The 16,356-nt window shown below is 39.8% G+C and overlaps 1 protein-coding gene across 1 annotated transcript in view; it reads right to left on the bottom strand.

Moving 5' to 3' along the window:
• Positions 1-16,356, bottom strand: part of LOC126248390 (calcium-dependent secretion activator-like) — a 1,500,396-nt gene that overhangs the window by 529,518 nt on the left and 954,522 nt on the right. Inside the window, exons 16-17 of the mRNA XM_049949341.1 lie at positions 10,911-11,099; positions 10,685-10,821 (exon numbers count right to left, since the gene is read on the bottom strand). Coding sequence (XP_049805298.1) covers positions 10,685-10,821; positions 10,911-11,099 — 326 coding nt within the window. The remainder of the gene's footprint in view (positions 1-10,684; positions 10,822-10,910; positions 11,100-16,356) is intronic.

Here is a 16,356-nt window from a genome sequence, read left to right as displayed (position 1 = left end):
GACACCTTCCTAGATGTTAACCTCCACCTCAAAGATGGCTACATCAGTAACTCCATTCATATTAAACCTACTAACCACCAACAATACCTCCACTTCGACAGCTGCCACCCGGCCCATACCAAGAAGTCCCTTATCTGCAGCATAGCCACCCGTGGCCACCACATCTGCAGTGATAAGTGGTCCCTCTCAAAACATACTGAAGGTCTCACTCAAGCCTACACAGACTGTTATTATCCTCCCAACCTCACACAAAAACAAATTTCACGTGTCTTGTCTGTACAGTCTCCCGCCACCTCCCAATGTTCCACTGTCTGGTGACAGAGGAGCATTCCACTTGTAACTCAGTACCACCCAGGACTGGAGGAACTGAGTTACATTCTCCTCCAGGATTTCAACTATATCTTGTAGTGCCCAGAAATGAGAAATTTCCTACCCAGCATCCTTCCACATCCCTCCCACAGTGGTATTCTGCCATCCACCGAACCTATCAATACACTTGTCCATCCTTACACAATCCCTGCTCTCAACCCCTTACCTCATTTCTCATACTCCTGTAATAGACCTACACCAAGAAACAAGTGGACCATCCCATTGCTGATCACGCTCACAAACATGACTTCCTTCATTTCAGTGACTGCTCCACAGCCTGTGCCGTATGGATCCTTCCCACCAACAACAGCTTTTTGGAGTTGCACAGGTGGGAACTTTCCGTGCAATACATCCTACGTTCCCACAGCCCTCCTGGCCTCAACCTTCAATAGTCAATATCCTCACCTACCCAACCTCTTCCCTGTTCCCATTCCAGCACTACACAGCCGTCATTCCATCAACTCAGTCTTTTTACTTCTCTCCTTTTCCGCTCCTACCCCCCCCCCCCCCCCCTGCCCCATCTCTCACTGTAAACCACCACCAACATGCTATCCCTCCCCCTCCCCATCCCGGCCTCCTCTTTACCCCCACACAGGTACCACTCCCATCATGCACTGGTGCTGCTGCTTGCAGTGTGGTTTCATTTGCCTGAGACTACGGTTGTGTGTGTGAGCTGCGTTTGCGTGCACGCGACTGTGTGTGTGTGTGTGTGTGTGTGTGTGTGTGTGTGTGTGTGTGTGTGTGTGTGTGTGTGTGTGTGTGTGTGTGTGTGTTTGTGTGTGTGTGTATGTCATCTCTTGTTGATGAAGGCCTTAATGGTCAAAAGCTTTATTTGTGACCATCCTTTTGTTGTGTCTATCTGCGACTCAGCATCTCCACTGTATGGTGAGCAGCAACTTTCGTTTTCATAATAATGGTACTATCAACTTCTTGAGACACAATAAAGTTCAAAAGACATGAAACACGTAATTAGCTCATCTGCCTCACAGCTGTTGCTGATTACCTAATTACAGGGGCAAAGAATTCTGTAGTCTAATAAGTAATATTTTTGGTATATAAAACTAAAACAAATGCTAAATGGCATGTCAGATCATGAGGGACTGCTATGGACACTGTGTGCCATTACCCAGATAGTTAATGCATCTATAAACTTCAGATTAATAAACAAAGGAAGTCTACACATTTTAGCAGCTACTTGTAATCTATGGACTGGGAAAGAATTTATCAAACAAAACATGTTGTGGATGAATTCAGTCATTTCCTGATAAATCCATGTCCCTATCAGTGAAAGATTTCCTAAATGAACAAAACATACTACTAACAGAAAACTACCAGTAGGCAGTAGTGACCTGAAGGAGAAATAAAAATGTCCTGTAAGAAAGGAAGAATTATGTATGGCTCAGCCAAAACCACAACTGATTCCCAGGTAAGACCACACCACAAATGTTATTGTATCATTCTAAAAGGAGTTATTAAAAATGCCAGTAGTGCATACCTCAAGTTTTAAACTCAGTACTCAAGCCATAAAATCAAAACTATTTGTAGTGTCATGATAAAGAAACAGGTAGACATAATAATAATATAAAATTAATCCACAATGACAATACTGTAGATGAGAGGGAGATTGATGCAGAAGTTGTAAATGATCATTTATTAAAATCAACTGATTACACTGATTACAAAGGAGTCAAAGAGAGAGCTATGACGCTTATGCAGAAAATAACTGCACAGGTGAAACGTGAATAGATGTGTACATTTCGTGTTTCAGTAAATGGAACTGAGTGGATGATTAGATCCATGAAAAACCAAGACTCCACAGTTTTCTGTCAGATTTTCATTGAGTTCTTTCAACAAGAAACTATCACGAACAAACTCAGATACACAACTTCCAACAACTACATGAGAAAAATATTACAATTACATCTTGACAACACTATTAAAAATTCTCAAAATGCTTACATTCTGCAAGAATGTTAACTATCTTAGTAAATATACTGAACAAAACCCAGTTTGTTCAACAAAAGATACCTGAAACAAACAGGTCATTTTCTGAGTTTCCAATTAACTCTAGAATCCTTAAATATTAAAATTACTCCTATTAGAACTGTTTCCAAAAATTCCAAGGACTTGGACTGTGGGAACCAGATGATTTTGTTTAAGAAAGCAGCTTAATGGAAGAAGCATGGATATGGCTTAAACCATGTATGAGTGGTAGACAGGAAAGGTAATTCTAAACAATGTAAAAGGAAAGAAAGTCTCATTGGGCTAGGGTACCATGATCTGTGGAGTCCTAGAATGTTCTGTACTGGGTCATTTGCTTTTTGTTATATTTGTGAAAGGCCTGTGAGTGTGCCAAAGTTACAAAACATGTCACACCCATGTTGTTGTTGTTGTGGTCTTCAGTCCAGAGACTGGTTTGATGCAGCTCTCCATGCTGCTCTATCCTGTGCAAGCTTCTTCATCTCCCAGTACCTACTGCAACCTACATCCTTCTAAATCTGTTTAGTGTATTCATCTCTTGGTCTCCCTCTACGATTTTTACCCTCCACAATGCCCTAAAATACTAAATTGATGATCCCTTGATGCCTCAGAATATGCCCTACCAACCGATCCCTCCTTCTAGTCACGTTGTGCCACAAATTTCTCTTCTCTCCAATTCTATTCAATACCTCCTCATTAGTATATAATAGAAGAAATCCCCTACTGTACAATTTTAGCATTGATGACAAATTGCTGAACACAGTAACTGCCATAAATTACTTACAGTCCAGAGTGACCAAAAGTGGAGTAACGGCATAAAACAGATATTAACAGGTATTATGAAAGGCAGATTCCAGTCTGAGACTGATGAGAAGAACCTTAAAGAAATTTAATCCATCCAGCAAACAATAGAAATTCCAGGTCTGAGATGGCAGAGATGGTGGTCATGTATTTGTGAGGTTTGCTTGCTTGTGTGAGAGAATGTGTGTACAATTACTTTTCTGAAGAATGGTTTGGCTGAAAGCTAAGTGAGTAACAGTCTTTTTGTTGAGCCTATCTGTAAGCCATGTCATCCTTATGATGAGTAGCAGTCTGTCCTTTTCCTTTAATTTATCCATGAATGATGTGCCTTATAAAACACTTGTTTGACCAAACCTTGAGTATTACTGATCAGTCTGGGAGCATTGCCATGTTACATTAATAGAAGAGGTAGACAAGATCTAATGAAAAGTTGCACATTTCATTACAGGATGAGTTAGTCAGTGGCAGAGTCTTAAGGAAACTGTCAACAATCTCTCATGGCAGACAATACAAGAGAGTGATAGACAGTCTCTGATAGATTGTGATCTATTGAATATGGCTCGAACTCAGGTTTCTCACCACGTAAACGGTGGCTCTGTTGTGACCTGATGGGAACCACTGTGTTGTCGAAAATGTGTGCTATCATAAGGTCCAATACCCAACCTCTGTCGTCTCATTTAAGAACGGATTCATTGAATTGTGGATAGTTAACTGTCGCTGAGAACCACAGATCCTTGCTGGATGCATGTGTGTAGCAAATGCTGAGCCATTAGCTGAACAACAGCTGAGCATCATAGAAACCTCCCATGCCAAGACAGTGGGCGAAATTAGCACTACCACTATGAGACAAGATCTTCTAGCTTGACTATCACCAGATCTCACTAAGGAACAACAGGAGAAGCTACTTGCCATTCTTCAAGAGTTCTCTGAATGCTTCAATCCACAGGTGAAGAGCACATTAGACAAACTGATGATGAAGCACCAGATTAGCACTGGAGACCATCAACCACTAAGCCATAGAGCATACTATGTGTCAGCAACGGAACATCGAATAATTCGCAACAAGCTAGAAAAAATGAAGAAGAATGAAATCATTCAGCCTTCGCAGAGCCCATGATCATCACCAGTGGTTCTCGTCAGAAAGAAGGATGGCAGTTGGCACTTTTGTGTTGATTACATGAAGCTTACTAAGATAACTAAAGAGGACATTCACCCTCTACCACAAACTGATGATATGTTAGATTGTCTGAAGGGTGCTAAATTTTTCTCAACCAAGGGCATGTATTTGGGATACTGGCAAATCGAAGTAGATGCAGCTGATCATGAGAAAACTGCGTTTATCACCCCAGAGGCTCTGTATGAGTTTAAGGTAATGCCATTTGGTTTTTGTAATGCACCAGCCACTTTTGAATGGAAGATGGATAATCTTCTAAGGCACCTGAAGTGGACGATGTGTCTTTGTTATTTAGATGACATTATAGTGTTCTCAGAGACATTTGATGAACATACAAAAAGACTGAGAGTCATTCCTAAGTGTCTCCAACAAGGTGGACTGAAACTTAATCCAAGAAAGTATCTCTTTGGAGCACAAGAAACCAAAATACTTGGACACCTTGTGTCAAACGAAGGTGTGAGGCAAGACCCAGAAAAGGTAATATCAATAATAGAATTTCCTATTCCTGAATGTATTAGAGATGTGAGAAGCTTCCTTGTACTATGTTCTTATTACCATTGTTTTATCAAAGACTTTTGTATTAAAGACAGGCCACTCCAAGCATAGTTAAAAGCTGATGCTAAATTTATCTGGCATGGTGCTCAACAAGATTCTTTCAATGTGCTGTGAAAACCTGATGATTGACCCTGTACTTGGTCTGTATGATCAGAGAGCACCTACAGAACTACACACAGATGCCAGTGGGTATGGGATCAGTGCTGTTCTGGTGCAAATTTTAGATGGAAAAGGGAAGGTTATAGCCTATGCTTCTAGGACACTTACAAAAGCCAATAGAAACTACTCAACTACAGAAAGAGAATGTCTTACTGTGATCTGGGTCATGTGCAAATTTCGACAGTATCTCTATGGAAGGTCATGCACAGTTGTCACACACCATCATTCACTTTGTTGGTTGACAGGTCTTAAGGATCCAACAGGATGACTCGCCAGGTGGGCACTATGTCTACAAGAGTATGACATTACCATAGTGTACTAAAGTGGAAGAATACAATAAGATGCCAACTGTCTCTCAAGAAACCCTGTGCAAGACTATCAATACTTTGAAGAAGATAGTGACTGTCTCGCTGCACTCCACGATCTCTCTGCAGAGCAGAAGGAGGACGCCAAGATATCTCAAATTATGCTTGCCTTAAATCAGTCACAGGATGTGAAAGGACAATTTAAGGTAGTTGATGGTGTACTTTCAAGAAAAACTTTGATCCGTTTGGAAAGAGATGGCTGCCAATGATTCCTAAACACATGTGCTTACAACGGAACCTCCCCATCGCACCCCTCTCAGATTTAGTTATAAGTTGGCATAGTAGATAGGCCTTTAAAAACTGAACACAGATCAATCGAGAAAACAGGAAGAAGTTGTGTGGAACTATGAAAAAAAAGCAAAATATACAAACTGAGTATTCCATGCGCAAGATAGGCAACATCAAGGATAGTGTGAGCTCAAGAGCGCCTTGGTCCCGTGGTTAGCATGAGCAGCTGCAGAATGAGAGGTCGTAGGTTCAGTTCTTCCCTCGAGTGAAAAGTTTTTTTCATTTTTGCAAAGTTATGATCTGTCCGTTCATTCATTGACGTCTCTGTTCACTGTAATAAGTTTAGTGTCTGTGTTTTGTGACCACACTGCAAAACTGTGTGATTAGTAGATGAAAGGACGTGCCTCTCCAATGGGAACCGAAAACATTTGATTGCAGGGTCATAGGTCAACCGATTCCTCCAAAGGAAAACACGTCTGATATATTATATACGACACTGATGACGGCATGTGCGTCACATGACAGGAATATGTTGTCGAACCACCTAACTTGTACACTTGGTGAATGGGGAAAAAGATTTTTCTACCTTGCCCGATTTAGCTTTTCTTGTGGATGTGATTATCACTCCCAAAAAAGTGATGAAAACATAGGAGTTTGTCACATAAACTGCAACAAATGAATGCAACAGTTTCATAGTCACACAGTTTTACCTGTGCTCTGTCAAAACATATGTTTTTAACGTTTTCAAATTTTTCCGTGTGTAGACCGTCAAATCCTGCATGTGTCCAAGCAAATCTGAACATGTCCTGGAATTTTGGAGAGCGAAGTTGGTCATGTGTGAGTGCCTGAACTTTGATAATTGTCTGAAAATAAAAAAATTCTCGAGGGAGGACTTGAACCAAGGACCCCCCTTTCCGCAGCTGCTCACGCTAACTACAGGACCAGGGCACTGCTGAGCTCACAATATCCTTGATGTTGCCTATCTTGCGCATGGACTACTCAGTTTGTATATTTAGCTTATTTTTTTCATAGTTCCACACAACTTCCTCCTGTTTTCTCGATTGATCTGTGTTCAGTTTTCACTGTGCCAACTTATAACTAAATCTGAGGGGGGTGCGATGGGGAGGTTTCCTTGTTAGATGTTCTACAGAAATTCGATGACACACCTGATGTCAGACATTTAGGATTTCTTAAGATATACAATAGAAACCACAAGTGATTTTTCTGGCCAGGTTTATTTAGGAGTGTCCATCACTATGTGTCGCACTGTCGAGAGTGCCAGAGGAGAAAGGCAGTTCCTCAGAAACCACCTGGCCAACTCATACCAATTCCACCAGCCAAAACGCCTTTCCATAGTGTTGGTATTGACCTCCTTGGACGATTTCCAATGTCTGCTAGTGGTAATAGATGGTTTATTGTTTGCACTAATTATCTGACGCGCTATGCCATTACAAAAGACGTGAAAACACCTGAAGCATCTGAGGTAGCCAATTTCATCATAGAAGACATTGTATCAAAACACAGTGCCCCAATACTGTTAATTATGGACCAAGGTTATTAATTATGAACCAAGGGAAAGTTTTTCAGTCGAATCTTGTGACAGAGATAAGCCGTCGGTGCAATATTACTCATCACATGATGACTGCCCACCATCTGCAAACTAAAGGGCTTACTGAACACCTTAATAAGACCTTGGCCGACATACTATCAATGTTGAGCAGAGCAACTGCGGTGAGGTGCTACCTTTCGTGACGTTTGCCTACAACACCGCCAAACAAGACACCACAGGATTTACGCCATTTTTCCTGGTGCATGGGCATGGGGTGACTACGCTGATGGACACTTGTTTCCATTAAATCCTGATGATGTGGACAACGACTACATTGGCCAGGTGTTAACCAGAGCTGAGGAAGCTTGGCAGTTAGCTTGACTCCGCATGCTGCAATCTCAAAAAAAAAAGATTGCTGAAGGTATGACGCAAGCCACCACCCTGTTGTCTACCAGCCTGGTGACCTCGTCTGGATCTTCAGTCCTATTGAGACTGTTGGTCTCTCTGATAAGCTCCTCAGGCGCTACTTTGGACTTTATAAGGTTGTAAGACAGTTGTCTGATGTTACTTATGAAGTTGAATATTTTGACCCCAAGTACCCTCTGCAACACATCATAAGGTTGTTTACTGAGTATAAATGTAGATGTTAATATAAAAGTATGATTTTTTATGACAGAACATTCTTTAAAATGATACTATTTCTATAGGAATTTTGAACTATGTATAATCAGTGTGAAATATGATGACACGCATTGTTAAAGGTTTAACTTGAATTTAATAGTTAACAACTATTTGTGTTTATAAATGAAACTATTTTATGTGCAAACCAATAAGAAGAATAAAGTGTAGTTTTATTGAAAATTATTGACACATTCTACATTACTGTAATTTAAGGTGCCATAAATCTAAGGAACAAGGTTGCCCAGACCCTGGGACAAGGGCCGCCATGCACGCCCCACTCCAACCTAGCTCTCAGGAAAGAAAAAAATAGCAGTGTAGTCAGGGGTTTTTCTTACAAAACAATGATTTAAGAGTCAGTATTACACAGCTTTTCAGCAGAGTAAGAAATTGATTTTTTACAGCTACTTACAAGTCACTAATCATCTTCCAAAATATTAAAAATACTCCAGACCCACAGGTGTAGCACACCTCTTCTACAATCTATCATATTGGTGCCCTTGCTAAGGAAGATGAAGTAAATAAACAATAGGTATCAGTGTTCTCATTATCCAATTCTACAACATAACATATTTTTGTTGTTTTGCTTAAGGTCCACTACAACATGGTCATTAGTACCAACTCACTAATATCTGAAGTTTCATAATGAAAAAATGACATAGTTAAATCAAATAATCACATAGCACAATAGCTGCAAGGTAGGACATAACTGATAATTTGTAAAACTTGTCTTTTATAGTCACACTAGTAAGTAAGCTAGGCCCAATTGCCATCTAATCAAAAATAAATAAATAAAAATGAAAAAAAAATTGTACTAGTAGATGACCTTCCAGAGGTTTTTTAAAACTAATATTTCTTAAAACAGTAATGTGGAAACAATAGATTGCTGCTCACCATATAGTGGAGATGTTGAGTCGCAGACAGGCACAACAAAAAGGCTGCTAAATAAGTAATCTTTCAGCCAAAAGGTCTTGTTCTTGATTGGACAATACACACACACACACATTCTCACAAAAACAACTCACACACACATGATCACTGTCTCTGGCTGCCAAGACCAGACGCAAGTGATTGTGGGAGAAGCAGTCCATGTGGTGAGGGTAAGGAGGAGCCTGGGGTGGGCATGAGTGATAGCATGGTAGGGGTGGGAACAGTAAAGTACTGCTTGTGGGAACATACAGCGACCCTGTGGGAAGAGGGTAGGGTAGCTAGGTGCAGTCAGGAGGTTAGATGAATGACAGGTAGGTAGGATGTGGTGAGGGGGGGGGGGGGCTAGGAGAGGTAAAGGAGAGCAGTAAAAATATGGTGGTGTGTTGGTGGAATAGGACGCTATGTAGTGCTGGAGTGGGAACAGGGAAAGGTTGAAGCTAGAGGATTATGGGAACATAGGATATATAGCAGGGAGAGCTTCCACCTGAACAATTCAGAGAAGCTAGTGTTGCTAAGAAGGATTCAGATGGCACAGGTTGTGAAGTAAAACAGTTGTGTTGTGCGAATGCTTAGTAGCTGGGTGGTCCAGTTGTTTTTTGGGCACAGTATCTCTGTGGCCATTCATGTGGACAAACAGCTTGTTGATTGTCATGCCCACATAGAATGCAGCACAGTGGTTGTAGTATAGCCCTACCTTTCAGTAGATAGGTGATGCTTGTTACTGGACTGGATTAGGTGGTAGTGGGAGGTTGGGGCAGATCTGATATCTAGGTCTATTGCAGGGAAGTGAGCCATGAGGTATGGGGTTAGAAGCAGGGGTGAAGTAAGGATGGATGAGGATATTGGGTAGGTTTGGTGGGTGGCAGAATACCACTGTGGGAGGGACAGCAAGGATAACAGGTCAGACATTCCTCATTCCAGGGCATGACAAGAAGTAGTCAAAAGCATGGCAGGGAATGTAGTCACTTCAGTGACTGCTACATAGCCTGTACCAACTGGACCCCTCCTGCCAACACCATATTTTCTGAATTGCGCAGGTGGGAATTCTCCTTGTGATATATCCTACATTTCTCTAGTCCCCTGGCCTCACTCTCTGTTAGTCACTGTACTTCACCCACCTATCCCCTTCCCTGTTCTTATTCTACGACTATACATCCTTCTATTCCATCAACACTCCCACAGTGCCCCTTTCCCCTGCCATCTGTCTAACCACCTGACTCCACCTAGCTACTATAACCTCTCCCAACCCCTTCCCTGTATGCTCCCACAAGCAGCACTTTACCTTCCCCACCCTGCTATCACTCACCATCCCCATCTCAGCCACCTCCTTACCTCAAACTCACAGTCTGGTCTTGGCAGCCAAAGACAGTGGTCATGTGTGTGTCAGTTGATTTCTTGTGAATGTGTGTGTGTGTGTGTGTGTGTGTGTGTGTGTGTGTGTGTGTTGTCTACTCCAGAACAAGGCCATTTGGCCAGAAACTTACTTGTTTATTGTTCTTTTTGTTGCAGCTATCTGAAACTCAACATCTCCATGACTTGGTGAGTTTTCATAATACTGTCACTATTTCAACCTGGATTTTCCATTGTTAGACTTATTAAAACGTTATTTTATGCTTTTTTTGAGCATTTTAAATGTGTGAATACAAGATTTGTTTTATTTTACTTCAAGTTCGGTAGAAGTTCTATAGTACTGCATCTCAAAATCTGTAGTTCAGTCTTTTTTTTTCCCTGTTGGAAGAGCTACCAGTACAGCATACTGGTGCATACCATCACATATCACACACTGATTACAGGTAACTCCGCATCTCTATCTATGACAAATTTATCATTATAATATAAATAAAATGTTGCTAATCTTTTTACATAAAACTCACAAATGCAGCTACTGCGCCTTACCAGTGAGCAATATGGATCACTTAATCTGTAGTCAAGTGTGAGAGTTTGTAGCATTTTAAACAATGATGCATGGTCAAATTTGCAGGGGTCAGCAGATATAAATTCTTCCATTCCATGCTTTCGTGCACGATCAGCATCTGAAATGGCAGATGAAAGAGGCATAAATATGTTTTAGGAAACTGAAAATAAGTAGGGTGGCATTTGCTTACAATGAATTTCTACCTACCACCTTGGATTTTTGATATGGTAGAGTTCTTTCCAGCAGGAGTAATAGGAGGAGTAGGCTTATGTGACTGCCCAGTAGCTCTATACATGGCCATGACCCATAAATGACACTCATTCTCATCATCACTTGCATAAAGTATGCTGTCCCCTTCTCGCACTGCATTGAAGAAAAAACGTCCGCCTTCCAAATCTGGAATAGTATGAGATTCTATGTCCATTTCAGAAATTTCCAGAAAATATATTGATGTTTACTTACAGATTATGTAGGTGGTTACATAGGTGAATGTCTATGAGTTACATTGTTCACCCCTTACTGTCTTCACCCATCTCTTCCCAAAAATGTACACCCTCCCGCCACCACATACACATACACAGGCATGCACACACACATGAGACAAAATAGACAAAGGACCACCAAACAGTAAGCTAAAATGACACATAATTATATACAACAACAACACTGTACACAGTATGAGCAAGATACTAAAATTACAGGGACTCAACTCAGAATGACAATAAATGTGTGTGCTCATGCATGCATGGACATATGCATACACACACATCTGCGCCCACACACACACACACACACACACACACACACACACACAAATTTTCAATGTTTTGATATGAGGCACCACCCTCAAATAAAAGCACGAGGAAAAAAGTGAAACATGATACACAGTAGTTATAATAAGACAGAAACTGATGACAGAAAAAACTGTGTGCCCTAGGGAAATAAAATAAAATGTATATTTCAAACTTAAAACACTCCTGTGAACATAATAATTGTCTTAAATGTTCTAACACAACAATAACAAACGAAATGATAGCACCAGCAAACTTGCCATATACACGCTTTTCGACATCGTCATAGCTTTAGTTTACATATATGGTGTACTTCTCTTGCCAGTAAAAAGGAATAAAAATTGAGGATAAATAATTATGCCTCCTGTTAGAAGAACAATTTTATATAAAAGACTTAATATACTTTGTTTTACAGCAGGTCATTACAATGTGAAATAATTTATTGAATAGCAGCACTTCTCAATTACAAAGTGCTTCAGACTGTTCTTTAAGTTATGGAAATTAGCCATATTAACATCAGATTTTAGTCTAATACAAAAAAAATGTCCCCATTACATGTGGGCTGTGGTCTGTAGCCTTTTTTTATCTGTATTTTTGAGAAAGCATTCCTTTCTCCAGGTTTTGTAGTTATGTACAATCTTAGACATAATACCTGGTTGCTGGCTGGCTGTCAGACTAAGGCAGGGTCATTTGCTTGAGACAACCAATAAAAGGGGTCAACCCACAGATACATAAGTTTGGCTATATGCACAATTTAGCAACAACATAGGATATGGAATTGTCTGGAAGAATTGTTGTCTTCTTCTCAAGTAGTTATGGTACTGTATCAGCTTGTGCTCTAGTGGTAAATGTTGAGCAATGTAGACAAAGTTGCGAGTCCACATACCCTACATCCTCTATTTGTTTAACAGCATTTTGGCTGTCTGCTGATGTTATCTGTCTGATGGAACTTCTAAGATAATTTGCATCACTTTATAACCCACAAATAATAGCAAAAACATCCAGAAACAATTTCTCAAAACAATCCATGTATCAAGATCAGAACAGTTCACACTTAAGAGATTACCCATCCTACAGCAGCCAGCAGCTTCCTGCCACACACCACCTGTCATCAACATCAGGCACCATCAGAGCAGGTGAAGCATTGTGGCATTATGAATACATTTATCAATTATCTTTTCTTATTTGAAGTTTTTACATTTATTTTGAAGTAATGAATGTTGTTTAGGCATTGCAAAATAGAATCACAAGTGGAAAAAGGACTAAAATTGGTGACATATTATTGGCTTTGTGTTTAATTGAGGGCTGAAGGCAGAAGAATCTTCTCAAAACCTTAGTACTGGGTACGGAGTGAGTGCTTCTGCAGGCAACACAACAGATGATAATTTTCTTGTTAGGAGAATGAAATGAATGATTTTTCCACATCCAGGAAGTCACATTTACTGACATATTATTGAACTGCAACAGTTTAACCTTTGTGCAACATTTGCATTCAATAGACAGGTTTCGGAAGATTTAGGCATGAGTACTACATGACCTAATTCAAGGCAACAAAAATCAAATGGTGATGATTACTACAATTTTGCTTGAACATCATTAGTTAACTTATTGAGCATTCCTATGGAATGTGATGATGAGTTATGATGCCTTTATGTTAACATCTCAGGAAGAAATTAATGCCTAACAAAAGACATGTTGCCTAATCAAGCTAAGGGTAGTTTGAACATAATGGTTTGCTCCTGTGATATGCAGTAAAAAATCCTTCCCATTTGTGTGTCCATCACATCTGGTAACTGTTATCAACAACTCAGCATTCTTCAAACTGTTTTAGACAATGTGAGAAAGTGATCAATTTCTGTCTGATGTTTATTGTTGTGTTTAGTACAGCAAAGAAAAACTACTGTTAAAATAAGTTCTGTGCTAATACAAATGAAACACAACTTACCATGATTATGTTGTGACAACAGTCTATTTCAGTAAATCATAAGTAGCCCATATTGGTATGAATTAGTAAGATATTACTCACTTTTGGCTTTGAAAAGGTCTATTCTTACTTACTGTCCTGTGTCATACTCACATAGTATGGCAATGTGGCATTACAGAAATAAAATTGTGTAGTCATACACACCAAAAATCATTTTGGCAGAAGCAGAAAGAGGCATTATCAATAAACTGCACAGCACCTTCAGTTTTTTGCTGTTGAACTATGAGGTTCTGGAAGAAGCATTTAGATTTTAGCTGGAGAAGATTTCTTAAGATTTCCTTATTGAGTTTTTATGTGGGTGCTAGTAGCACTGTAACAAAGGGGCTAAAAAACTGGCCATCAATGAGACTGACACCACAAGCCAATGTATCCTACACCTTACATGCAACCATGTTGGTGCTTCCTTTTTTTTCTAGCCCCCATCGCACCCCTACAGCCCATCGATGTGCTCACCAGATAATGACTTCATTGTCTTGCTTACCTCAGTTATATTAATATTTTCCTTAATTAATGACATCATTCTCCTTAAAATTACATAAATATTTCTGTTTATCATAAGCCTAAAACTTCTTTTAAAGATGCTTTTATTTGTAAGGCACGTTTAACTTTATTTTTATTTATATATGTTTTTTTATTTTAAAAGACATCTCCTTAAAAGTTGTCTTCATTCTTCATTTTAAATAAATTAGTTGTATTTTTACAAATTATAAATATTCTTTATGGTAAATGGATAATAAATGAATTAATAATGAGCCCCCTTTCACACAGTCCTTAGAACCATTATTTGAGGCCACATGGTTGTATGTACATAACCAAGCAGACAGTAAGTCAAACATCTTGATGTTTCAATAAGCAAAAAAGTCAAAAGCTAATATTGACACAGTTCCTATGACTATGTGAAGTAAAGACCTGCACTCAGTTGCTATGGAAGGAAATGAACTCATTTCTCTTCAGCTATGTAATATTAAATACATGTAGTTCTTCTTGTGATAACAACAATAACTAAAAATATCTGAGACCATGCTTGTGGTATTCCAGACATTTGGATATATGATGGCAACCTCCCAAGATTTAAGTTATATAATTTAATAGTGTAATCTGTTCTTTTTTCATCACATAACAAAAATACTGACTGCTGATCCATGTGTGAGTGCTATTCTTCATAGGCCACAGAGCTAGCAAAAAGATGCAGTATTTCGCTCTTATCTATTGGCCCAGTGGTTGCTACAACAGAGACAAACAGAATATGAGAGATGAGATTAGTTTCAGGTTAGGCATAGGAGACTTTCCTGAACTCAAAACCATAAATTGTTAATCTTATCTCATATCCTAAAGGGAAACTCACAAAGATTATTTAAATTACATGAAAAATCAAGTGAATTTAGCAGTATAATCATGTGCCATCTACAAAGTAGCTCATCAGTCATAGAATTGCCAAACATATTCTACATTGTTGCCAACATTGAGTTACACTACCACCAGGAAGACTTCCAGGTAATATACTCTCTGAGTCAGTTCAGAAATCACTAAAACTTCTGACTCAAAAAGATGTGGATGCCAAGGGTTGGAATACTAAAAGGCTTTCCGTGATTTCTCTAAATCTCTACAGGCAAATGCCGGGATGGTTCCTTTGAAAGGGCATGGCCGACTTCCTTCCCTGTCCTTCCCTAATCTGATGAGAGCAATGACCTCGCTGTCTGGTCTCCTTCCCTAAAACAACCCAACCCAACCAACAGTATACGGCACTTAATTTAATCCCCATATTAGTAATTAGGTTCAGGGGCTGGACCTAGTTACAAATAATACTCAGATGCATCCACTGCAAACTAAATACAATAAATCAATAACTGTAAGAATTTTTTTTCTTTTGTCTTAAACGGACTCAAAACTGTAATATGTAAGTTGAAGGTGCAGGGGGGAGAAAGGAAAGGAAAGGAAAGGAAAGGAAAGGAAAGACAGTGACTGTTGATGTCAGCTGCATCGGCACCTTACACGGAATCAGTTGCAACAAGTAACAATGTGTGCAGGACTGAGATCACCTGCTTACCAGGCAGATGTGCACCACCTGGACACACTGTTCATTGCAACTGTGTGGACTATCTTGGCGCTCCTCTCACCTGACACACATTCCCATGTAGTGCCATGTATCCACAGTCCCTGTCTATGTCCACCATGCTCTCAAATTTGAGATTCCCACAGGAGGTCAGACATAACTGTGCATCCACACTGAAGAAAGTGGATTTGTTGCTCATCGAGGTGAATCAATTATATATGAACATGTGGTGACTGCTCTTCCAGACATGTCTGAAAGAACAGACACCATGCATTCATATATAACTTACCCTCTTCAGTGTGGATATACAATGACATCTGACCTATTGCATGAATCTCAAAGTAGCAAGCATTGAGGACATGGACAGGGACTGTGGATAGGTGGCACTGTGTGGTAACATGAGTTGACTGAGAGGCATGTCAAGATAGTCTGTGAAGTTGCAACAAACACTGTGTCCATGTGGCACAGTGGTTAACACAACCACCTAGTAGGCAGGGGATTTTGTGTTCAAATCCCTGTCCAGCTCACATTTCTGCTCTTCACTGCTGATTCCACACAAAGTCTCAAGGCAGCTGACATCAATAGTCCCTTCCCTTTCCTTTCTTTCTGTCCCCTCCACCTTCAATTTGCGTATAATGTATCATAGCTGCAGGTTCTGTGTGGTGTCTGCTGTTTTGGTAATGTCCAAGAGAAAAGACACCACACATTCATATATAATGAAAACTGTGAAGCTCATTCATCACATGAGATTCACATTTTTTTTACTGTTCCAACACTTATACTGTAAACATTATGAGCAGGTAACATGTCCTTATAATCATTATA

This window comes from Schistocerca nitens, chromosome 3 (assembly GCF_023898315.1).
Source record: "Schistocerca nitens isolate TAMUIC-IGC-003100 chromosome 3, iqSchNite1.1, whole genome shotgun sequence".
NCBI classification, from domain to species: Eukaryota; Metazoa; Arthropoda; class Insecta; order Orthoptera; family Acrididae; genus Schistocerca; species Schistocerca nitens.
This window is presented reverse-complemented; position numbering and strand designations above follow the sequence as displayed.